The following is a 26519-nucleotide window of genomic DNA, read 5'->3' on the forward strand; positions in this document are numbered from 1 at the left end:
AAAAAAAAAAAAAAGAGAGAGAGAGAGAAGGAAAAAAAGTCAGCTTTACCAAACCCTGCAGTTTCACAGCATTTTCTCAGCCCTGTCCCCTCTTGCAGGGCACGAAGCTGGCTCTTGTTGCCCCTACCCATTCAGTGCTCATCCCCTCTGCTCTGACTGCCAAGAGCCAGTGCCATTCGTTCCTGTGATGGGGATGCCTGTCAACTGGGAATTGAACTGAAACTACCATATGCCTCCGAACAGCTGTCAGATGGCAAGGACTTTCTGTCACTAGTGTTAATCCGGCCAACTAGAGAAAGAGACTGCATTGTTACTAGCTTTCTGAGCCACCCTACAACTGCAGAAGAAACTTTGCTTATTCCAGAGCCATCAGCCTTTAATGGAAAGCAAGGGGCTCCTGGCRGCACGCACAGCGCACATGCTATTCTGTACTTGCAGCACACTGAACTAGCAGAGCCCAGTGCAGCGGAGCTGACCTGGCATGCCGGGCTCAGAGCCAGAGGAGCTGGGCAAGGCCCAGGGATGATAAATAGCACTGAACTCCCCGGGGGAATGCGTTGGCACGTTCTCTGTATCACCGCTCTCTGCCAAGTGATCTGTGACTTCACGTTGGCATCCGCTCTAAAGGGAGAGCTTTACTTGTGCTCCCCCCCCACACCCTGTCTGGAAAGAAAGTCATGTCTCAAGAGGAGAATTTGCTTGGGAGACTCACAGCACGATCAGATAYAGTGAGTAACCAGCTGCCTTTAATGAATAACATCACTACTTTAAAAGCACTCCCCCTAAAAAACCCAAACCAAACCAAAACAAAAAAAATCAACAGAGAATACTAACTTTTTCCTGTGGAAGCTGTGTGCTGCCTTGCCCCATGCCAGGACTTCAGCCTGCACACTCTCCCATGCCTTGGGCTCTAGGACAGTGGAGATCAAGGACATCAGGGCACCAACAAACGTAGCCTCTGAGTGCAGAGGCTGCGCTCAGCTCCAGCTCCCTCTGCTGCTCAGCCCCAGTCCTGGGACAGGGCTCTGCTTCCCTGCAATCATGACTGTCCTGATACTGCAGAGACAGGACAGCGTGGGGGGCTGATGGTAACATCTGGGCTTTGCCTCACTTCATACAAAATACTGACTGCAGATTCACTTCAAAGCTCTGGTTTAGAAAACTTTTAGGAGGATATTAAAAAAACCAGTATTTACCTAGTTAAGCAGGATTGTCACAGCACCCATGGTGGTGTAACTTATTTAGAGAGCTCAAGGTAATAATTTCAGAGAGTCATCTTTTGCTACACTTTGCAGGCCACGTTCTGATGGTAACAAAAATCCATCCCAGCATTTAAATTCTCTCTTTGAGTAGTGATGTCATGGACAGCAAGTTTCTACAATATGTACCGAGAGAAGTGAACTCTGCCCAAACATGTCTTAGTTTAACTCAGATTACTGAATTATAGCAGTAAAAGTCTTATATTTACCTGTATGGTCTTATAATTTTTTGCCCATAACGCAGTGCACCTTCCCAGTCCTGCATGTAGAGACAGACACCCATGGCTTGGTACATCATGTGTAACATATAAACATTACTATCTTCAAATACTGCACCCATCTTGTCCAGGCTAAGCTCACAAATCTCCAGTAATTCAGTAGGRGGTATAAAGTAGTCAAGGAATGCAGTAAATGCATGGTCTTTGGTTAAACAGCTATGTGGTACTGCCAAAGAAGAACTGCCTTATACTTGCCCAGAATGGTTTTGAAAAGTCCTCTTCTTTCAAATGACATGAATACTTCTCTGCTACAACAACTCCAGAACTAAGGTATTGTTCTACAAACCTAGCTTTCAGATTAAAAAAAAAAAAAAAAAAAAAAAAATGCTGGTCCAGTGATGTCAGAAGAAGGGAGAGTGAAACTTCACATAGTAGGTACAGACTCAGCCATGAAATAGCCTGGTGTAACCCCGACCCAGCGAATCTTGCATTTTTTTCCTGCATTGCACCACTGTTACAACAGGTAGGGTTGTGAACATCAGTTGTTGCCACAGCCTTGCATTGCAGTCACTCAAAAACAGGCAATATTACCACACCCTAACACATAAAACACACTGATGCTCATTCTTGTCTCTGGCTTTACTGTCTTCACAGGACATCAGCCTTACTGATAAAAATTTAAAACTAAACAGGAAGGAACAAACCCAGGGTCTACAATCCCACAACACTGGCAATGGTGAACTGCCACTTATCTCAGGAACACAAAAGGGACAGAGGCATATTCCAAATTCTAATGGTCGTAGCATTTCACCTGCAGGTACTTTTGACGCAAGTCACAAGATAAGATTTTTAGGTCACACAGCAAGCCACTGGAGTCAGGGTGAGGCAAAGGATATATTTGTAGTGTTTGGCTCTCCTGAATTCTTCAATCACATTCCTGGCATATTTGATCATGTCCCATACTGCCTCTGCTGATGGAGGATCATTCAGCTTGCGGATTTCCAGTTTTTCTTTATCCTAAAGGAAACACAACACTAAAATGTTATAAAGTTATAAATGTAGGTTCCAGATCCTACAAATAAAGATGCACATGCTACACAAAATCACTCTAATAGAAACACAGAGATGGGAACTTCAGCTCCTTAAAGATTGCATGAACAAAGGTAGAACGTGCATCTGCAATTTTTTCYTAAAACCTTAGCTAGAAATCCTAAAATTCTCTCCCTTCCAGTTTGTTTGCCATTCCCTAGTTTCATGAAGTCCTTTGCTCATGTAAGGTCCAAGAACTTTCCAATTTTGTGACGAAAGCAGTTTTACATAGGAAGTTTCCCTGCTTCCAGGAGATCAGGGATTAAATTTAGTTTTAAAGCGAGAAAAAAACAAATACTTTAGGCCTACAAACAAATGAAACCTCAGTGGGAAGATGGGAATATATTAAAGGCAGAACAGTATCCCTCATATCTRAAGACAAAAGACCATTTCCACATGTTTCTACATTATACACTGACTTTYTGCTGGACAGCTCCATTTACTCTTATCTTTCCATCTAACTTAATACTTCATGAAGAGTCAGCTGCAATCTGGAAACAATCTTTTGCTGTTTAAGCCTCAATTTGYTGATAGATTTCTTTCATCATTAATTAATTATTTCAGCTGTCAGCTGAGAGGGCTATTGGGATATCTGTTCAGAACTGAAGGAGGCTGAGTAACCGGTGATTCTGTGAACAGCACGTTGTTGGAATGAAATCCTTGCTTCARTAAACTCAGTGGCAAAATTATCAAGGCAACTGTGGGGGGAAACACAACTACAAGATCAATAGAATGGCTTCAAACAAGAATACTGGGTACTATTTGGAAAGAAAGAAAAATGAAGAYGAGACTCCTTTAGAGGAAGGCCACTTTGGGAAGTATTTCTTAAAAAGAGACCCTCTGGGAAAAYGGAGGAAAAAATGACCTGGAACTTCAGGATCAGGATTATGCTAGTCAAACCCATCATGACTGGAAAGGCAGAAGAGCCACAGGAAGCTGTTCTGCTAGGATCTCCAGCAGAGGACAACTGAACAACTGGTAGAAGAGGCACAGCTGTTTCAGTGTCTGCTGGGTCTGAGTGCTTAAAGCCTGGCCTGCTGATCACAAGCAGCTGTCATCCAGGACGGTTCTGAGAGTAAGAAGTAGGATGTGATAAAGGAATGTGCCTTCCCCCGCCCCACAGGAAATTCTGTTTCATTGATCCTGCTGGCTTTCTGAGTCATCCAGCAACATCATACAACATCACTTAGCATTGACCGAGATGCCCCAAACAGGGACTGCAGCAGGACTCTATCCCAGACCAGGACACCAAAAATACCCCARGTAAGACTCACTAGCTGAGAGGGGGGAGAAAAAACTGAGCTGTGAACYAAATTCTTTTAGCCAACTAATGCAGACACACAGTATAATTATCTAGCTTTAACAAAGTCTTCATCTTCACTTTAAATAAGCATCTACCAGGAAATTTCCTGATGCATCACGATTACAGTGGAAAGAATGCATAACAGAAAGTCTTCTAGATAGTAAAAACAAAAACAAAACCCTATTATCTTGCTTTCCAAAAATTCATTAAATCAGATATAATGTATCTAAGGAACTATGTAAGTGCCTTGATAATTAGAAAAAAGAAATCACCATTTTTATTACCTTTTCTTTTGTAATGCACTCCCTGCAATCACAGTTAAAGAAATAAGAGTCTCTTAACCGGTCATTTCTATCTTCTGTGGGATACAGGAGGTCAATATAGCTGGTAAAAATCTAGGTGAGAAAAACACAGCAGTCTATGAAAAGCAGTATAAATATACACCTTTATCACAACAAGTTATTTGGTACTTGTATTTAGTATAATCACGCCATCTTGTGTGCTTCATACAACTTGTGAATCCCTCGAGCCACAGGACCTGCTTATTCCCTCACATTCCCAACCTCTCGGCAGCACCAGGAGCACCAGGAYTGTGAATGCAATCTGACAGAGAAGCGCTTCCTTTTCTATTAATTGCAGAATTTCCCTCAAATATTACCCTGGCTTAAACCCAGGACAGCAAGATTCAGGTGCAGATAACAAAACATCACAGCATAAATCTTGGGCTCCTGTCAGACTACAAAGAGGTGACTACATTTTTAGGCTAGGATAAACTACAGTGGCCTGTTTTTTCAGAGCCTGCAATCTTAAGTTCTTCTTTTTGAAAACCTACAAAAATTGGAGCAATAGCATTCACTAGTAGCTTTAGAAATTTTAAGACAAGAGCTTTAGATCTCTGAAAAGAAAAGAGGCCCAGTGGTCTAATTCTAGGAGAGTTAATATCAGATTTACTCCAGTGACAATATTTTTAAGCAAAGAAAACCCGCTTTGATCATTCCAAAGGTCCTTTCCATGCACTATTTTTTAAGTTTTCTTCAATAGTCTACAAAAAAGAACACCTGCAATTAGCTTTAATGGCATGTTTTTAAAATGATATCTCCGTGAAGAAACATGCCATACACAAAGCACAGCTGGCCATTTTGCAGACCAAAAAACCCAGCTTAACCTGCATTTCCTTATTTGTAGTCATCTCAAATGTTTTGCCCAGTCTTTACACTTTTTTTGATTTTCTTTTTAAAACAAAGTGCAATGTGATTTCATGCAACAGATGTTCATACGCTTCCTCTGTATGGCCTCATAATTTAACCTACACTCCTCTCCTCCCTTTTCCAGTTTTTCAAAGTATGCAAAATGAAGAAACTGAATTTACAGCAGACACTTTAAATCTTTTCTGATGCAATGGCTGCAATGAACCTGAAGAGGGAGACACAGGCCACAAGACTGTGCAGAGCCCGAGCGAAATCACTAGTCCACATTTACACGATTCTTAAATGCTGCTGCACAAAAAACAGTGAGATCCTGTAAAACTAACACAGCTTCTAAACCACAATTCATTCAAAAGAAAATTCCACGCAAAGCAGAATACCCATTTCCACCTCTCACAGTAAGTGCCTCCCAAAATGCTGAAAGTGTCTGCAGGATTCCACAGCAAAATTCTGAAACTGAGACTAACACATTACCGCAATGAATTTGCAGTGAGTCCCAATGTCAGAATCGGATAATACTTAGTAAATGGAATAAGGAGAAGTTGCTCACCGAAGTCATTCACCCTTTGCTCCAGTGAATAAAGCATCTTTACTTGAATGGTGAGCAACTGCAATCACAGGAAAACAACCCCTTTTCCCTTCTCCAGGACTGGTATCACATACTTCAGAAATCACTAAGAATTATCAGAATTAACTTTGAACTTATTTTATCAGCATTAACCTTGCCCATTAAATCAGCATTAATAAATGAATGACAATGAAATTCTACACAAACTCCATCCCCAAAGAGAACGCAGATTCTAGATGCATGTGGATCCAGACAGATGAACATCCTCCCCAATTCTGCCTTTTTAAAGAAAAAAGCAGATTTCTGCTGCCCAAAACTCCTTGACAAATTCAGCATACGTTTGAGAAAAGGCTCTGGTGGTACTCTGAACCTGTTTTATTTCACTGAATTTTATCCATCACTGTTCAGTTTTGCTCCACCTAAATACACACCCTTGTTCTCCTGTCACTTCACAGCCAAACTCTGCTGAGGTGATATGACTGAGCTTCATGTTTTGTGGATGCTCTGTCCAAACAAAAGTTAGAGGATTTATCTGCACCCATTTACCTTGTTTTTTCTGGCTCCAATTTCATTACCCTACTATTTTACTGGGAATTATTGCAGCAGTAATAATTTCCTTTGATCTTGGAATTTCAAAGCACCAGCCAAACATCAGTAAACTAAACCTCATTTTACAGATGGGTAAATTGAGACACTAAGGCTGGCAGACACACAGTGACTGCTGCCCTTCCCTTGCTTTARCACACGATAGGACACCGTCTCCTAGAATCGCTTAATTCCCTAGAGCCGACCCAACTTTTCCTAAAGYAGGATCCTAGGCTTCACTGAGAAGCAAAAGATCATTCCCCCATGTAATTAAACTGTCAATTGGAATGAAGCCTGAAAAGCAGGATGGATCCCACCCCTAGGATGTAAGCGTACACAGCACTGCAATACGTTCAAACACAATGCATTTACCTCTTCTCCAGGCTCAATCTCTTTAACAGCTCTGACTTCAGCCAAGGTCCCTTTGTAAGTTACAATCACATTTGGGCAACAGCTATGGTTCATCAGTGCAACACTGTAAAAGCAAAAAGTAAACCTTTTTTTTTTTCCCTCCACCACCAAAAAAGCGACAGGCAAAAAGTTAAGCAACATTTTGCAAAACAAAAAAGTCAGTTTGAGCCAGTTTTTCTCTCTACAGTTCTGAGGCTTAACATGAAAGTTACCTTGGGAAAAATCGGTTGTATGGTTACTTCTAACTTACAGAGAATGACTGTGCTAAAGAATCATTAMAATTTTAATAGTGTATTGTTACAACTCTAGGCAAGTTATTATTTTCCCATTCTTACAGTTGACAGGGATATTTGTACAGCTTAAATATCAGCATGCAATGACAGACTATTTTCCCCAAAGAGGAAAGAAAAAATGCCTTTAACCTAAACAAAACAGGTAAAAATATGGGAAACTAAGAGACACTTGCTGCATTACAAACTGTGATCAGTGTTAAAAATTTAACCAGTTTATGTACAAAAAGATCCCAGCCTCCAAGTTTAAAGCAGGAGGAAGGATATTTCTGTCTGTCTGTCACACAAGCACAAGAATGAGGAAAAAAAAGTAATCTCCCCTGCTACCAAGCTCAAAGAAAGGGCAATTTGCAGGTTATTTAACATAAAATGTATAATTTTCATTCTTTTTCCTCCAATCTACCAAAATAATAATTGCCTCTTCAGTCATCTTAGCTCACAGGCATGTGAGCTTTCCTGCTGTTAAGTAGGAAGGACATGGTTCCCAGATGCTGAGCATTTACAAACAAAGGAAACTGTTGGACATGTTTCCAGAAGATCCTGGTTTAATATTCTCCTCTCCCACCATGTATCTGATTCTGGGCATTTCAAGGCCTTCATTTCCAATCTGTAGGTGAGAGATAAGAAACACAGACCTGCCTAAAGGAGGAGTCTTTGAAACAAGGACTAACTACTATTTTCTATAGACAGCACTTACCAAAATCAGATCCTACTCTAACTGAGCATCTGTAGGTTTCAGATTACTTCAACATGGACAACCTACTAGAGATTCATGCCTCCCAAGGAAACCATTCTAAGCGCAGAGTAATACTGCTTTCAACACAGGGTTTGTAAAGAACAGAGGTAGAAACTATCCTCCTGTGCTACAATGTTAAAATGGGAAGGACAGAATTAACTGGAAGAAACTTTCCTCATCCTCAGCCATACAGTTGTGCTTCCCAATCCACAAACTGCAGTTAACACATAACATCTGCAGTTTATTCGTAAAGCTAAGACACTTGTACATATTTTTTCCACTGTCATAGCAACATAAGACATCACAGTTTTAAAAACATCTGAGGAGGCTGAAAGAATTTATGAAAATGATTTACTGTTTGCAAAGGAACAAAAGTAGAAAGGATGTTGTTCGGAGAACACCAGGTGAAGGATTATACCCAGCCAAAACAAAGTTGCGAATAGACTAGATCACCTGCAATCCTTTTCATTTTGCTTTGATCATTACGTGACATCYCTGTCCAGAACCTGCCAGCTGAGTAAGTCATTGTTTCCTACCAGCCTGCATATAGTTCAYAATCTAAGCTTTAGGACTTCAAAGCAAATTCCAAGTGCAATTCCACTAAAATCACCATATTTTTCAGCAAAGCTGGCACAAATCATGAGATGTWTTCTGGAGTATTTTATTGGGGAACAATACAGAAAGATAATTAAAACAAAACAAATTAATATTAAACATTCGATTAAATTTCTTTCAACACAGATCTATGTCCATACATGTGTAGATTTTATTTGYTTATAAATAAGTATTTTAAAATACTGTACCTACTCAGGAAATATGGCTGATCCCAAATGAGAGAGTTCTTCATCTTCAATTGTGAAGCCATTACAGTTAACCTAAGGAAAAGAGCAGAGACACTAACTCAGCTTCTGGTCAGCTTTCTACTCCGTACTCACACGTCACATTCTCATACTTCAAAGTCAACTGCAGTAATTTGCTTACAGTTTTATTTAYACCTCACCATCTCAAAAAGAGAAGGGAGGACAAAGTCCCTAACCCAAGGAACAGGCAGGACTGTAAGGGATTKACAGTCCAACACCCGCACTTGCCCAGGATACWGCAACTCAGAGAGCACTCCTTGGARGGTCAGTCAAGAGAAATGGAGCTTTAAAAGAGCGCTATAAAGTGCATCCGACAAGCAAGACCATCGCAAACATGAAGCAAGGCCTGATATTCAAGAGGCCAAAGAGGCCACGATGAGAAAAGGACCTAAACAGAATTACAAGTGCAAGGAACAACGCAGGGGTGAACAGCAAATTCAGCCAGGCTGGGGCAGTGCAGAGCTTATATTATGGAGACAGGGCACAACAAAGCTGCCATCTGGCTAAGGGCTGCAATTACCAGCTACAACTACAGCACATACAAGAACAGTGGGAATGAGCAAGACTCAAACCTYGTATCGACACAGAATAAAAGTCATCACAAGAAACAGAAAAAGGAGAGTATGTGAGGAAGTGAAATCCTAATTTAAACACTAGTACAAGATAAAAAGAGCTTGTCTATAAATTTTTATTAAAGAATGGAGTCAAACAGGTTTTATCTTCAACTAAACTCAAATGAAAYTTATGTGAGTTTCAGCCTTTTTTCATTTAGTTTGAGTGACAAAAATGTACCTCAATCAAATACTTTATTTCACTTCTACTACAAGTCACATTCATGTCAGCACAAAGAAAACTCTCTCCATCTTCACCAACATCTCCCTACAATCCTCAGAGCAGTCACAGAAGTGCCAGAAAGCATTAAAACATCTATTGGTATATGAGCAAGCTGAAGCTATAATGAACACAGGACAGTCAATAAAATACAGTGCAAGTACTTGCTCTGGAATGGTAAGAGATGATGACAAACACTATGAACAATTTTATGCTCCACAAGCTGGAATGCAGTTTTAAAATGCCCAGATACTGCCCAAACCCACCCCTCAAGTATGAACTGTTCAGGATGAGTTCATAGTTACGAAAAGCGTCCTGTTTCTCTGACTCACTCACCAGCATCTTGAATATCATTACTTAATCTTTATTCTGCTATTTTTAGCAAGTTAGCATCCAAAGGCTCCTTATCTTTTAGGATGAGCATGTTACTACATTAGCCAATGAGCATACCTGAACCGAAACCAAAATGTAATTGTTGAATATAAAAACAATAGAAGAGAATGATTATATCAACAGCAAATAAGAACATACGGCTACAAAGGCTGACAGGGAGAACAGCTTGATGGTTCTGAATCACAGGAAAATATTTAAAAATATGTAGTGAGTTATCACCAATTCTCCTCCTCCAAGCCAGAGACAACCCATTTCTTGACTATATCATACCAGAAATGACACATGAGGAAGAATTAGAAAAGATGAGACACCTTTGGTTTTACCAGAGGAATGCATGACTAAAAAAGGCAGCATGGAGGAATTAGAGGGACTTAAGTGAGAGAATCAGAACTTAAGATTGTTTCCAACAACRTAGAATAAAGAAAACGTGCAGAGGGAGGCACAAAATTATGCAAGCTCCTCAAGGAAGAGACAAGAGAGAAACTGCTTGAGTAATATGATCAGGTAAGACTGAGGCAGAAGAGGCCTGTGTGAAGAGGTATGTTCCATAGAGACAAAAGAGAGCATAAAGACACAAACAGCCAAGGAAGAGAGAAGTGAAAGACAAGGATGGTTTAGACAAAAATCTTTGCTCCATTCAAAAGGACCAGTTACATCTTAGCTATGTTGACTAAGATGCAACACCATATCCCAGACCTCACAGAGCACTAAGCAAGGAGGAATCAGAAATGCTCAAGTCCCAAACCATTTTCCTGAGCCACAGGGAGAAAGAATGTCAAACAAAGCAGCAAAGTAGGCAATAGAAGGTCAGAGTAAGTGTTAAAGCAAAACAGAGGAGCAATAGTATATGCACACTATTGTTTTTAGTTTAAGTTAATTATTAGGAAACATGTTTGTATAAATCAAGTATAGACATGTTTCCCCTTCTTCCAGAAAAACTTCATGCTGGAGCTGAAACTTCAAAAGGTTGTGTCCTGTAAAAAACTTCTGAGGAGCATCCAGCTGACCTTTGGAGATTTTAGTTCAAATGACTACAATGTCCACAGTGGTAAATAACTCCCTTACAGTTAAGATGAGTTTAAGCTGTAAAACTCTAAAAGTGACATTAGAAACACAAAGGAAAAACTAGGTAGAATATCAGATCTGAAAGTCAGCAGCTCACAGAAGGCAGTTCAGGTACTGTGATATAGTGGAGCTGCTCCAGGACATAAAGGGAAAGCCATTTTAGACAAGACAACTTAATCTGCCTACATTCTAACAAAAATACTCAGAAACACCAGAAGAAACTGAATGTCCTGACTTCTTTAAAGTATTTCTTCGACAAACATAAATTGCAAAGTCTTCAAAACAGAAGAACTTTTTATTGAAGGAAAAGGTATAATTATGAACAATTGAATAGATGATGAGCAATGGAACACACTAAAGAATCATGCACCTACAGCATAACAGATTACATCTGTATTAACCTAATAGCGACTGTGCCTTCTTGTAGGTAGATGATGGACTATCTGAAAAGGGTAGTGTCATTTCAGCTTCTGTCAGAGCAGTCAGCATTTACCCACATCTTAAAAAAAAGTTGATCTACTGAACTTTTTATTCAGAAGAAAAAGTTTAAAATTAGCTTATTTTAAAATAAATGAGAAAAGAAGGAAATTTAACTTTGAGCATTCCAGTGTATTATTCCATCAATTACAATATATTAAATTTAGATGTGTATGAAAATCAGGTGAGAGAAAGAGGTGACACATTTCATAAGCTATGTAACAAGAAATTCTGCCTTTCATCTCTCCAGACTACCTGACTGCATTTGTAAGCCACAGATTGGAAAAAGATTCAGACTGCTCCTCCCAATTCTCTGAAGTTTTCTATCTGTGAAGACTGATCTTTGTTGACTGTGCTCACCATCTGACCACCAAGGATGGTGAGCTTCAGCTTAAAGCCTGAATGAAGAGTTCTGCTTTCACAGTCTCTCATCAGAAGTCTGTTGTATATGAAGCCAGTCTTTACAACCACTGCACTATGCTTGGCCCCCAAGAAGCCTAACTTCAACAGGGCTGTTTCATCATCTTCAGTGTTTGAGAAGCACCTCAAAAAGTCTGCAGACAAGAGTCTCTCCTCTCATTACTGAGAGGCTCTGTCCAGCCACTTCTGGCCAAGAAAGCACACCCTTTCCATCAAGTACACTCAGTGCTTCCTACAATAAGCAAAGGGCTGCCATTTCCATTGCTGTTAATACCTTGCTCCTTTTACAAAGGCTAAACTCCTACAGCACCGTTCACCTAAGCGGAATGTGTTCTAGCCAACTTACTTGTGCAAAGAGAACTACAAGGGCAGCATTGTCAGGGAACTCCATGTGCTTTGAATAAAAGTGATGAAGAGCAGCAATGTCGTTCTGAATCAGCTCTCTCTTTTCATTGTCTAGTTTGTCAAGGTCTGTGGACAAAGAAGACATTCCATTTCAGTAACAGGAGTACTCCCCCATGAACCGCGGCTCGATCTAGGTTAGAACAGGCCTGTACTTGGGCAAAAAGCCCTCAAGGAACAGCTACTTGGAAATGCTGCAAGAAGTCTCTGTTCTTCAGTAAAAGTCATGCTTCTTCTGTCAAGGCCACACATGCACTACAAGAACATGCAGGATTAAAAAGCCTTTTATAGCATCTTTACATTAACAGGAAATTAGACTTAAATTTTCCCTCYGTTGGCTCTGGTTACCTCTAGCATCGTATCAGCTGTGGGTAACTTGCGAGCTACCTCTCCCATCTACTGAAGTAGGAAGTCACATTCAACATCACACTTCTTAATACGCACTTTACATAGTGAAACTTTCTCATAATGGACCCACTCCTCATCAGTACAAACCAGCCCAGACTCCTTCTAAGAAACACAGCTTATCTCTGCTTTCAAACAACACGGTCTTTCCTAGTGGTAGTGGCTACTTGTGGCCATCCATGACGGGAACCTGAAAAAGGATGGCATTAACACTGGGGCTAGTCACTAGGGTTTCTCCTGACAGTAAAAGGAGGAGAACATAAGGTGCCTAGGAYTGCAATCCACGTGACCTATTGCAGACACCTGCTTCAGGATGCAACAAAGAGTGCCTGAGAACGCCCGCATCTCCATGGGCTGCAGGGTGATAACCAACAGAAATGTGTTTAACCTACAGGTGTCTGAAGATAACAGGTAATGACAGGAATATGAGTGGTAATGTTACCCTGCTCTGACAAGCTCTAGCCAAAGCCATGGCCCACAGAACATTCTGAAGCCTGGGCCATGCAGAGAGAACTAGAAGATGGATTATATACTCCTGGCTCCTTCTTGCTCTTAGGCCCTTTTGTCTCAGAAGYAGAGTGTTGAAAGCTTTTCCTAATCCTCTTTCACACAGCAGTATCACCACCTCTATAGTGGTCTAAGACAGCCAGCAACTCATCATTTTCCCTTCCCCAACTTAATATAACAGCAGAAAGAAAAACAGGTGATCCCAGAAAAGGCTGTGCAACAGTAGAAGAGGGGGGAAAGGATTTATAAGAACAGACACAAATAAGAGATTTCTAGAATACTGGGTGAACTGAAATGGGATAATTTCATGGCAAGCCAGAAATAAGAAATTTTAACCTTCCAAAAGACAGCCAGGTGTCTTTTCCTCTTCTATCCACCAAGGAAGTTACACAGAATGAGGCAGCTTTCAAAGATGCCAAAGATGTCGCAAAAGATGAGGAGAGTCAACAAGACAGAAGGAACACAAGGTTCTTACTAACACACAAAAGAAAGGTTACTAGAGGACAAGTGGGACATGGCAATAGAGGAAAACATTCCAGCCTTTTAGCTCCCAAATTTATAAATTATTTACACTGAAGATAAGTTGCAATGCAGCATATGCAGAAGTTACTTCAGCACCTACACTTCCTCCTCAAGCTCACATCTACTAACTCACTTGCAGAAATTATACTTGTCTTAGGCAAAGTCAAACGTTGGCATTTTTCCGCCTTATTTCTCCTGTAGTCCCAACAGCTGTGATAGTGACTTCTGTCCAGGAAGCAAGTAAGATTATGAAATCTTGGTGTGTTTTGTTATTCTGCTACCTCAAATTCTAGAAATGACTGTATATATTCAGCATTTTATAAAGGTATTTGGAAACCATCAGAGCAAAAAATATGAACATATAACCTATTGTCTCCTTGAGTATTACCTCCAGGACCAAGAAAGAGAAATGACAGATCAGTGAAAATTATGCCAGGACAATTACTAGTCCTTTAGTTGCTCAGTTTCTAACTCTGCCTCACCAGATGTAAAGAGTAGCCTTCCAGTTAAAAGCAAGCCATTGCCTCATCTATTTCCTTGGATTATTTTGGAGCATTTAGGACATGGAATTTCAACACAATCACATATAACATGTCAGATTTGACTGGCAGTGACAGATACTGAAGCATAGTCCAGAGGGCTCTGCAATTAGCCCCTTAGTCACTGTCACCATCGAGCAACTGTGCTGTCTCTGATTTTATGCCTCCTGGTAACAAATACCAGCTATTTTAATTTTACAACATTACAATTCTCAAAAGACACTAGAGTACCAGAAAAGCCATGAGATGGATGTATACTACGTAATTAATTCTGTCTAGGCTTTCACCCTTGTTTCACAACCCCCACAATCGACCAAGCCAAAAAAAAAAAAAAGAAGAAAAAAGAAAAAAGAAACAAAAAAATGCAGTGCACTTCAAAAACAAACAAACAAACAAACCACRATTCCCTTTGTTTACTCCTTCCTCCAAAAGGGGTGGGATGCTCAGAAAGGTTTTGCTGGAGAGAGGCCAAGGCATAAAGCAAATCCTGAATATAGAAAACTACCTCTGTTTACCTGCGAGCCTTTTTTACTTACGTGATTCAAACTCTTTTACAGCAAGAAACTTCTCTGATTCTGTCCTTTCAGGATGAGCTTTCTAGTAATAAGGGGAAAAAGAAGCAACAACAAGAAAGTATTTTAATGTTTTTAAGTAGGCAGTTTTGCCTATTGCTTACCTGTAAAGCAAACAAACTCAAATCCACACTGTGTGGAAGCCAATGAATAGCAATGAGTTAAATCAAGTAACCTTTCTAAAGCCATAGAAACATTCTCTCTGCCCCAAATTAGGCAGCTGAAGATTAACTCCTATCAAATTTATATACATAAACCGAACCGTATTTTAAATATGTCATTTGCTTTGTTCTAGACACCCAGAAAGCTGCTAACAATAGCAAGCAGGCAGGAGACAGGCTTCGCTTTGAGGAAAGTGAATAAACTGACTGTTGACAGAGTTCAAAAGCAATGCTCCATTGTTGGCCTAAGGCCACTTCTTTGTAATCTTGGCCATTAAATATGGCTTTGCAGGTGGCCCAGCAGCTGAGGTTCAGGGACTACGGTTTGCATATTTAGCTTTTATATGACATGCAGGGTTCTCCCCCCTCCCTGTAAGCGATAAAAGCACAAATTTATTCCAATGTCTTTTTGTCATTAAACATCAGATTTTGTTTGTGGATCACCATTAAACCATGCTTTTATTGAGACACATACGCATGTATGCATACGCACATCTACACACATGGGAGTATGCAGCCACCTTCCCAGCAGGTCATCAAAATCCTGACTACATACGGTATCCAGGTTGCCCTTGTCACGTAAGCAGACCTCAATCACACAAATATGCTTCAAAGAGGATTTATTTTTGCAGAGAGAATTTAGAGCTCCACAAAGATACCCAGTGTAATATCCTTGAAACTTATGGATCCTGCCCCTCTCTGTAAGCACTTGCACTGTCCTCGCAGTTTCCATATAGTGAGGAACATAGAAATAGTGGTTGAGTCTGCAATACTATTTCCTTATTAATTACATTTCCTTTTTCCAAAGACCAAGCATCTGCAATTTCTCTCTTAAGCTCTGTCTTTCACCAGGTAATACCAAGAATCATAAATATTTATGCCCAAATGTCGCAAAAGTGTTCCAGTCTCACATGTGCATTGGGAGCTCAACAGTACACAACACTGCACTGTTTCTTTCAGCTGTAACTGCAGAGTAAGGCAACTGCTTCATAAAGATATCAGTGCCTGCTGACAGATAACACAAGGAGCATTCCGTAGAATTTAACAATATATACCAAGTCTAATTCTTCTTTCTCTTCCACAGACTTGGCCTGACTCTTAGTCCAGATATACAACTGAGAGCTCCAATCTACCAGAACAGAGGATGAAACTTGTGACAGTATCAGCAAAACTATTCCATTTCTGGACTCTATTCAACACTGCTTTGGTCATAGATGATAACAGCTTAAAAGCATATCAGCCCTTTACTGTCTTCCCTCAAAGTCTCTGCTGGACCATCATGGCCATTACACTGCTGCAGTGGTTGGACTGTCAGTTCATTCAGCTGCTCATGCTCTACACTACACCCATCTGTACACAGCCCCCAGGCTTTGCAGGGACAGTTACTGTAGGTCAGTTTTCATTTTCCTGCCGTCCCTGGCATCCAGAGCAGGAAGATACCTCCCAAGTCCAGTCTTCTGCTCACCTGTTTGGCAAGGATTCTTGCCGTCAGCCTCACGGTCTCTGAGGGATTCCAGTTTTGCCCAAAAATGCACATGGCAGAACACTCCAGCTTGTGCATTGGCCAGTCTTCCTTCTGAAAACACAGAAAAGTATTTTTTAAAATTAATCCATGAAGATAAAGGGATGAAAAAGAGGATGCAGCAAGTCATGCCAGAACCTAGAGGTCAAGTGAAATGTGTTTCCTTTGAAAAAGTAAGATGACGCTCACTAAATCTGAACAAAAGCTTGAGTCACATTCAAGGGGTACAGCTATCCTGCTGTGTTTTCAAACAAATTCACCAGGGACGAGTTAAGGTCAGAACATCTTCATTTATTCAGTGGGAAAAAAAAAAAGGAACTAAATGGTGAAGAAGCACAGACAACATGATTTATAAATAACCAGTTCTTATTGTTCAGATCAAGCACGTGAGGACAAAACAGGTCTAAGCCTGATGGCTTTATTGGGTTCATTTCCATTTAATACCTTGGTCCCTCATTATGACATGACCCTGGTGTAATCAGGAGTAATGTGTCTGAAGTCAATGGATTCACAATCACAACAAGAGTCAGTATATGTAAGGTCAGAAATAGACCTATTGAATAGAATTATCAGATTTTTTTTCCTTAAATGTTGCAGAAGAAGACTACAGCTAGTCAACAAAAACACTATATGACAAAAAAAAAATCAAACATATTTTAGTTAAGAATGTACATTTTATTCCTAGCTCAGCATACATCAAAAGTTGGAGCGACTGCACAAGTCACTGACTTTTCTGCACTCTACAGACCCCTCCAAAGCAACGGAAACTTTCAAAGATTAGCACAGAATCACAGATTAACACTCTGCATCAGCACACAGAGCCTGGCACAGGCCTTTGCCAGACTGCATCAAGTCTCATTTCACTTCTTCATTCAGATACAGAAATATTCTTATTTCTGTAATGAACTACTGCACTATTATTTATTTCTGTATTTCAACCCAGACATATATTTAAAGTAATGTGTTACAACAAACCTGTATCTTTTCTTCCTGTAAAAGGAATGTTGTGTTTTCAGATAAGATTAATCTGGTGGAAAATGGCAGCAGGGAAAAGAAATCACAACAAATCCCATGAATTTATAATTGATTAAAAGTAAAACCTGAAGCACCTTTTGCAGCCTCCAGAAAGCTCCTAATCCCCCTTGTGATACTCACAGAGTATCAAAAACTCTGCATTAGCTCATGCAAAAAAAAAAAAAAAGAAAAAAAAAAAAAAAAAAAAAAAAAAAAAAAAAAGAAAAGGAAAAAAAAAAGAAAGAAAGAAAGAAAGGAAAAAAAAGAAAGAGAAAGACAGAAAAAAACAATAGCCCATCTGAGCGGCTGAGTGCTGAGTGACAGGAACAGAAGAAACACAGCATTTCACTCAGCTGCTTAACCACAGACACCCATTGCCATTTGAGATATCCTAGGCTATGTAAAACAGCTATGTGGGACCAGTAGATACGATACAAGACTTCTGGGAAACCCACTCACTGCTGGAGCAGTGGCTGGACGCCACACAGGACAAGCTAAGGCACCCTGAGCAGCCAACTGAACCAAGAACCCACCCCAGTGTCTCCTAGCTCAGGTAACCCACTTAAATAAGGTTTTGCAGACCAAAGCCAGGAACCCTAATCTCAGACTTCGTACACCATAAGATTCTTCCGTTCAAATGGCCATTTTAACTGTGCTAGGCATAGACAGTTTTATGAGTTTATCCTATTAGGAAAAGAAGCCCAAAAAACTTGCACCAGCCCATGTGCAAATTGAAGTAGTTCACCACTGCAAGGGCTTTCAAGTCCTGACAAGGTCACATTCATTGCCCTCAATATCTCAATATGTTATTTCCCAAAAAGCCTATGTACAGGCTGCATGAAATAAGCTCAAGTGTAGATGTACTAAGAGGACACAGCAATACAGAGCAAGAGAATTAAAACAGGACATTACACAGTAATCATGTCATGCAAGATAACACTCTCAACTGTCCTACAGCTGTCACACTACAAAACGCGTCCCCAGAGATGCCTATTTCCTATGCACTGAGACCTCTACTTGGAAAATTCCCATTAGCTTTGGTTAGGAATGCACAAGCGAGATGGACCAAGGCCTCATCCCTTCTCTGCCGCACGCCCACAACGCCCACCAGCTTCCACGTGAATTCCCAGCGCGCAGGGAGCGAAGGAGCAGAACCTCAAGTTTTACACAACTCCCATTCTCGCACACCCCGGTGGAATAAACACGAGAGATTACCTGAGAGAACAAAACCAAGAAACAAAATCATGTGCCTGTCTCAAAGCAGTGTTTTAAAAATCCGTTTGTTCCCTTTATTCTTTAAACATCGTTAATTAAAATCTTTCCTGAGGCAGAATCATACTGAGTTTATAGGAACTAGTAGGGAGGTTAAAGGGACAAGATATGGCTGAATTGTGCAAAGCGAGATAAAAGCCTGAAACTCCACAAGAATAGAGAGCAGTGATGACTGAGTAAATGTGGGATGGAAACACTGCGACAGCAGCTTCCCCTGCCATCACAGCAGGGCTGCATTTTGCATTCTTTTCCACGTTTTCTCTAAGTAGTTTGAATTATAGCAGGTAGCATTGTTCTAGCTGAATCTCTAATGCTACATTAATGATATTTTCTTCCTATTTTCATTACATCTGCAGTATTTTCCCCTTCATTTAAGATTGAGTGACAACATTTTTGGAACAGAAGTTCTCTAAAGCTTGTGCTTTTACACATCAAAGCACGGAAACAACCTTCTCCATCAGTTCTTCAAAATGATTTCATCATCCAGGACTACTGGATTAATTCCCAGAACACTCACGTACAGTTCAGCATTAAAAAACAAAACAAAAGAAAAAAACCCACAATATTCAAACAGTAAGACTTAATGCCAAACAAATGTCATGAATACTCCTTTCTGACATGGGATTTTTGGGATTTTGCAGGGCCGTGTAAAATTATTGTTGTGTATCACTTGATCAAGATGACACACATGCACAAGCACTAGAAAGAAGCGCTCGACAAGCCAGTGTAGCGGTTAGGTTAGCCCAGTTCTTCATAAACTTGAGGCCTGATTCTGCCGCAGGCCTGATTCTCACTGCAGAAATACCAACTACAACATTCTTTAATACGACACATTAAGAACAACCCCTAAATATTTTGTTTGAAAATATATTTCAAACAAGGAAAGGGCTACAAAAACATTTCCTTCTGCACTGTGGCTGGTTCACCTCTACTCTGCCTAGTATAAACAACAGTAATGTGTACTGAGAGACGAGCTCCAGTGGCTGGTTCAAGTTCACCAGTCCCACGACTGCAACCACGTAATCCTCTTAAAACATTTCTCTTCAGAGCTGTTTCAGCAGCTAATTTCTGAGGAGGAAAAGGTAAGCACAGGTCTCCTGCTGTTTGACTAAAATTATTATAACTTAAGAAGTCAAGACCTGAACAGCTGCAGATGGGGTCTGAAAGGCACTAGTGTAATAACAGGCCTGTGCTCTGAGGAGGCAGTAGTGAAGAGCAGAATCGCGTGAATTAGCTGGAACTCACAAACCCTTTTAAAAGAAGAACTGGATTAGGGGCTGGGAAAGGAAAAAACTCAGCAAACTAAGGCTACCCAGCCTCAGCAATATCCAATCAACTTACCAGTCATCAAGGCTGCAGCTTTTACTGGAAGTCTGACACTGACTCTGTGCCTATGCGACTGTCCAGCTCAGTACAGAACAAACTTAAAGTTATATATCCTAGAAGCCAAATAATAGATCAAAACAGCAGCAGGACATCAGCAGTAAGGGAACTAAGGCAAGCCTGGAGGGTGAGCGTGTGCATATAAACAGAGAGACCCCTAAAAAATTTAGCCACTATACCACTGCAAGACTCTTGTCTTCCATCACGTTAACTCTCCCAGTGAGTGTGACATTACAGCACTACCTGTCCCTGCTAAACTGGGCAAGGAAAATATACTGCAACGCTGTGCATCAGATACCTGGCCATACAGAAGCTGYGTTCCTTTCCCATGTGCATGACCTTCAACAAGTCAATACATCTTTGTGTATCTATACCCCTATTTGCAAACACAGAAATGCCCAAAAGAGCGCTGTGAGGRTTCATTCACTAAATGTTTAGAAAGTATTTTCAGAACCACTAAAGAAGGATACAGCTCAATGTAGCACACCACATGCTGCTTTCAAGGAAGACTATGCAGTGTCACCGACTTTATTTTCAATAACCACATTTTTCTGACAATATTAAAAAAATCCCATTCAACTGAAACATACTCTAGTGAGAGGAAGACACGTACAGTTATAAAACCCATAATTCTGAAAAAAACCCAAAACATTTATTTACTGCAGCACACTTTTACTCCTTTCTCTTGTCTTTTCCCACCACTAAAAAGAATTCCTTCAAACCAACTGTGCTATAGCAGGTCTTCTAGTAAGAACGGAATAAGCTGAAAATAAACTGGTTTTCCATCCCATGCAATACCCTCAATGTGGCGAACACCTGTCAAATTGAACTATATTGAGTTTTATCACAGTAAAAAGGTACTAGCCAACACTAAATTCCTTCCATGTTCCTGACAAATACATATAATTTTTAGGTGAACTTAGCAAAGAAAACATAAGTTTACAGAGATAATTAACTTAAAAAAATTAAATAAACAATGCCATAACAACTTTTAAGTACAGCCCAATACTTTTATTAGTATAGTATGACCAACACCAGAGCAGTCTCATGTCAATGGAGGTAAAAGAGAAACATTTACTTCACATCCCAAAGTTACAAGTTCAGTATCAAGGCACAAATGTCCTTTTTGGCTTTGACAAAGAATTGCTTAACTGCTGAAAATTGCCTTTGAACAAGACAAGGATGAAGATGCAGTGCAGATTGTCTGTGCAGCACGTATAGTCAGTGGAGATTGGTTTCTAGAGAATATTATGCTTGAAGGTAACTTTGAAAGAACGTCAAAGAACTTGATCTCAACAACATTCATAAAGCTCAGACTGACTCAGAAGGCCCAAAAYATGGAAGATAGTGTTATACCTACTAGAAAGTCAAAAGTCCAACGCAAATTATTAGAAGTCAAATATTAGTCCCTGTGCTTGTCATACTACTATCTAAACAATGCAACATCATCAAATGCCTTTTTATCTAAAACTTTGTACTATATAGCAACAGGCACAAAAGACGTTAATTCATTAACTTATCAGACAGCTGTTCTGCTACGTGTTCTCTCTTGCAGCCTTAAGGATACTCAGTTTTAACAGTTAAGAATTTTTCTTCTTGGAAGATGCACCACTACAAGAAAATATATTCTATCGGGGGGGAGGGGAGGGGAGCAAAACACGGACAAGAYTTTATCCAGGGGAAAGAGAGGAAAAATATCATTGTTCTTGCAGTGTGAACTTTGTTAAATTCTTGGGGACAGAAGTCAGGACACTGAGTAGGAAAGGAAGGACTTGTTCTACCACTTCGACCACAGTATCTACTTGTTACTTTTCTGGGTGCAAGTAATTAAACTTTCCTACTTCAGTTAATCTGGCAATGACAGTTACCTGCTTCATAAAACGTTGTGAGCATTATGTTGTAAGCGAAGTAACTCAGAATCTCAGATAAAAAGCACTGAAGAGCCAATAGACTGTTCTGCTCAATTATTTTCTTCTCTCAYATAGTTAAGTGTTCACTAAAAATAATGTCATATGGAAGTACTTCTTATAAATAAGTATTTCTTGTGAAGGGATCATGAGTTTTGGCTAGGCTGCCTTTAAAACTCTTCCAGCTTTCTTTCAAGAGCCTTAAGGACATTCATACAGTAAGCGCTCAYTCTCTTTCCAATACAACGGCTGTGCTGTCAGTGTTTCAATATTCCATGAATTATTACAAATCCCATAAAAATTGCATTTATTAGCATTTTGAATCCTACTAATGCTTCAAAACCAGAAGGCCCTTTGACTCACCCATAATTCACCAAGACACTGTGAAAAAGTTGGAACCTGAGGAGGCAGAAGAAGGATCCTAAWCTAGTGGAGGCCAGGCAAAGTTTGTAACTTATGCAATAGAAGGGTAAGATATATCCTTGAAATAAAAGCAAAGGCCACCTCCAAAGGATTTGGGAACTGAGTAACACAAACTGCAGTATCTCAGATCAGATAATGAGAACAGGGAATATTTTGCACGCAATCCACACATGCTCAGCATGCTACCATGCAAAAGAAGGTTTGGATTATTTATGGCTGACACATAGTTGCATGTCAAGCCTTTGGCTACTTAAATCCTTCATAAGCACTGTTCCATGCTCTGTCACCAGCACCACAGACTTTACATAGTCAGAATAACTGACTGCATAATTCCTTATTTAGTTAGCAATCCTGCCAAGTTTTTCAGATGTAAASAGCATGATTCTTACACGTCTGTTTGACTGCCCACAAAGGCTAGGTAGTAGATCTGGCAAGAATTAAACCRAAATAACATCTTTCAGAGCAATGAAATAAAGATGGAATGACAATTTCATGCAAGCGTTTTGGATGCCATCATATTGCTCTACTTTGGAGCATGCTTATATTTTATTGTTTTGCAGCTTTTAAAAAACAGAGTATATGAAAGAGTAAGAGTGACCAGAATAAGTGAGTTAGGGAAAAAGCATGGTAGATTGCAAATGCTTACAACTATTGTCAGCTGCAGCCATTCAAAATATTTGTGAAGAATCTAAAACAAACAAACATACTCCCAAAATAGCTATTTAGTAATTTGATTTTTCCATTAGACACAGACTCTCACACCAGTTTAGTGAGTTTATGTTAAATTATCTGGTTTGYGCTTAAAAAAAAGAAGTAATACAGACATAATTAGTGGGCTGAGAGGCAGCTCTAATCAAAGCCTCAGTGGTACCAAGCCCTGGAGCTACTGATCTTTAAAGACTCACACCAACCACGTCCAAATCCTGTAATTGTCAAATGTACAACTCCACGGTCAGCATCTGTGGGATGTTGAAACCAAGTGGCCTACTATTAACCACTGTAATGATTAGAGACTATCAACGCCATAGCAGCAATAAATGGAGTTTAGCAACCCAATCTTCATTCTCTTAAATTGTATCACACGTACCTGACATTCCACATTGCAGTAAAAGGCCTGYTTACATCTTCCACACTTGGACAATCCTTCTTTCCTTAAAAAGAAAACAAAAGTTATATCTACTCTGTAATGCTGAATGAAGCACACACGTATCTCATTTCACTTTAACAGAGACACCTCTCATACTGGGGGCTATTTTAACACATGCCTTTGAGAAGAGTTTTGCACAGTATTTTGCATTTCATAASAAAATCACATTTTCTTCAGAACACCGTAACTATGGTTTGAACTTCATCTTCAGATAGCAGATGCTATTTTTATTTGTTTAGAATTTCAAAAGCAAGTTTTTCCTAACTACTGTTATAATGAAAGAGCACTCTACTGTCCTGATAAATTGCTGGGCTTGAAAACATGTTATTTCATGCTGCTAGACAGTGTCATTTTTTCCACTATACACTGCATGTGAGTAGCTTATTTTTCCTTGTTTTAAAATTTCTCAGCTGTTCAGTATATTTGCTTACATTTTCCTTTTATTCTTTCAGTTACATTGCCTCTCTGTCTGCTCACAGAGAGTGCACTCACTGTTTTTTGAGTAACCACCTCCCACCTCCCAACAGCAAGAAAAGATGTTTCACTCTTAAATATTGATTGACATCCCATCACCACACAGCCTCTTGCTGTCATGCTATCTATAACATCTGCTCAGATATCAATGTATTCTAAGCTCACCTAAGGCTTGCACTCTCTTTYTAATATTTGCATATATCCCAACATGGGGATCTGCCAAAAGGAAGGTCCTTTTCTGCCTCAAGGTGCATGGCATCGCAGCAGACTCTGCCAAAAATACAGCCTGTGTTACATAACACATGACATTTTGGTGCACCAGTATAAGGATTTCTCAGTGGTCTTACAATACTATGAAATGTCTCTAGACCTTCCCCAGTATAAGTTGGGAAAATATTCGTTTTAAACCAAGATAAGTTTTATAAGGTGTTCACTAGATTAAAACAAGGGCAAGCGTCCTCCATACAATATGACAGTATATGGCATTTCACGGAGCTCACCAGTATTCAGAATCCACAAAGTCTAGCCAGTCTTGGCATCCTCTTACTGTTTTTGCAAAGTAGAAAGTGAAACATGAATGAGTGAGGCTGACATAAAGCCTGCTTWCAGTATGCAACTCCACTATAGCTGTATATTTAAAATAACTTAAACACTATTGGATACAAATACATCTTTCTAGTCTCATTCTATTCATTTTACTAAAACAGTTTTATGATGGCACAGCAAAGTATCTCTTTCTGAAACTAGGACTGACCCAAAACCTTCCACCTAACACTATTTGTAAGTCAGATGAATGCATTTCAGTCAGGCCCTTCTTCCTAATATGCAGAAGTTCAGAGCAGTACAGTGGGGAACAGAGATACGAAACACTTCTGAGCTCTGACAGATCAAGTCACCTCACTGACGCAGCCTTCCTTTTAGGGGAACCCCATCACGCTGATGTGAAATAGGTTTCAGACTACTGCACTGTAACTACTAYGGGTACTGCACTCAGCAGAAGATTTATATTCCTTGATGACTGTGGTCCTTCAGTCACAGGAGAAGCTGGCGTGGAGAATACGCAGCATTTAAACAGGCCACTCCTGAGACTGACTGCAGAAGCTATTCCACGAGTATTAAATAGTCTTAGACACATTGCCACAATACTATTTCATATTAATGGAGCACAAAAGTTAAAGTTACTGGAGCAAACCAGTAGCTGTTCCTTTAAGCACTTGCACTGACAGCCAAATTTTGAAGAAACAAATTTGACCTCAACTTCTCATTTCAGAAGGTGAAATTACAGCTAGCTGTTTTCTTATTCATATTATTCCACAAAACCCTGCTCAAGACAACTCACAGAATAAAACATTTAGAATTTAACATGGCAGGGAGTAGCATATAAATTACTGTTGATAAAGAGTTGKTGTTCAGCACCAACCTCCGGTTGTAACCAGCAGAAAGTTTGCCACTACTGTTGCTGATGTTGCTACTGTCTGACTCTGCGCTCAAGCTGTTGCACAAACATGTATAGTGTATCCAGTCCTCCCAAGGTCAGCTGTTCTAGTCCTGTATACTTCTCAGGAGGGGTCTGGACAGTCTTTTTTTTTTTTTTTTTTTTTTTTTTTAATAAAACAAAACAAAACAAAACAAAAACAGTTGCAAGGCACAAAAGGGACTAGAATAAAGATAATGAAAGACTCTCCCAGTAACTCCAGCACAGTCTTTTCTGGGAAACGGAAAACACAGCGGTAGCTGCAGATTCAATCTGAGCGGGCATCCTGCGAGCAGAAGCATGCTTGATACCAGGCGACGTTAACAGCACGCGTGCCCTCCTCTTTCCCCAGTAAATCTGAGCCAACAGGTGTAAAATGAGTATTTTACCCCACGGAGACCTTATTTTTAATGCTAATAATGGCTACAGACTCTAAAAACACAGTAACAAAAGGCAACACCAACAACGTAGCCCTTTTTCTGAGAACGCTGGGCCTATTGTTAAGAAAAAAAAAAGAAAAAAAAAACCCAAACCCTAAGTATTTCAATTTATTGTGCTTCGCACGCTTGACCCCTCTGCGCGCCCGTCTCCGGAAGCACGTGCTGGAAGGCGCAGCGCTGCGACAGCGCGCCRACAGCCACAGGGAGGAAAGAAAAACCAGCTCGCATACGCCTTGCCGCGCGGGTGAAGCCGACCCTGCCTAAAACGCTCCGGTCCAGCGCCAGAGCAGGGCCTCTGGCTGGAAACACACCATCCGCCGACTGCAGCTTCTCCGTGACTTTACTCATGGGCTCAGTCCTGGCGGGGAGGGGAGGGGGCGACTAAATCTGTCCACCAGAGTAGGGCTACACAGGTATTTATACAGCTATAAATCAGAAATATATATACACACACATACATATATATATTGTATAAATCTATGCATGTATATATAAAAAAACACATACATATGAAATATATACATATGCATTTCGGTTTTTTACATGCAATACCTAAATACATATTTTTATATATTTTATATATTTATGTATATATTTCTATGTATCTTTTTTCTCTCTTTTCCAGACGCCTGGCTGCTCGAGGGC

General features: G+C 40.1%; 1 protein-coding gene across 1 annotated transcript in view; it reads right to left on the reverse strand.

Annotated features, from left to right (window-relative positions):
* Positions 1 to 2257: 2257 nt before the first annotated feature.
* The window catches only part of SMYD2 (SET and MYND domain containing 2), a 27143-nt gene continuing 2881 nt past the window's right edge, over positions 2258 to 26519 (reverse strand). The window contains exons 2-11 of the mRNA XM_085300160.1: positions 25381 to 25441; positions 24461 to 24506; positions 23427 to 23490; positions 16284 to 16394; positions 14622 to 14682; positions 12057 to 12181; positions 8472 to 8539; positions 6600 to 6702; positions 4154 to 4264; positions 2258 to 2494 (exon numbers count right to left, since the gene is read on the reverse strand). Coding sequence (XP_085156286.1) covers positions 2327 to 2494; positions 4154 to 4264; positions 6600 to 6702; positions 8472 to 8539; positions 12057 to 12181; positions 14622 to 14682; positions 16284 to 16394; positions 23427 to 23490; positions 24461 to 24506; positions 25381 to 25441 — 918 coding nt within the window. The 3' untranslated portion in view covers positions 2258 to 2326. The remainder of the gene's footprint in view (positions 2495 to 4153; positions 4265 to 6599; positions 6703 to 8471; positions 8540 to 12056; positions 12182 to 14621; positions 14683 to 16283; positions 16395 to 23426; positions 23491 to 24460; positions 24507 to 25380; positions 25442 to 26519) is intronic.

This window comes from Rhea americana, unplaced genomic scaffold (genome assembly GCF_003343005.1).
Source record: "Rhea americana isolate MKP2758 unplaced genomic scaffold, rheAme1 scaffold_160, whole genome shotgun sequence".
Taxonomy (NCBI): domain Eukaryota; kingdom Metazoa; phylum Chordata; class Aves; order Rheiformes; family Rheidae; genus Rhea; species Rhea americana.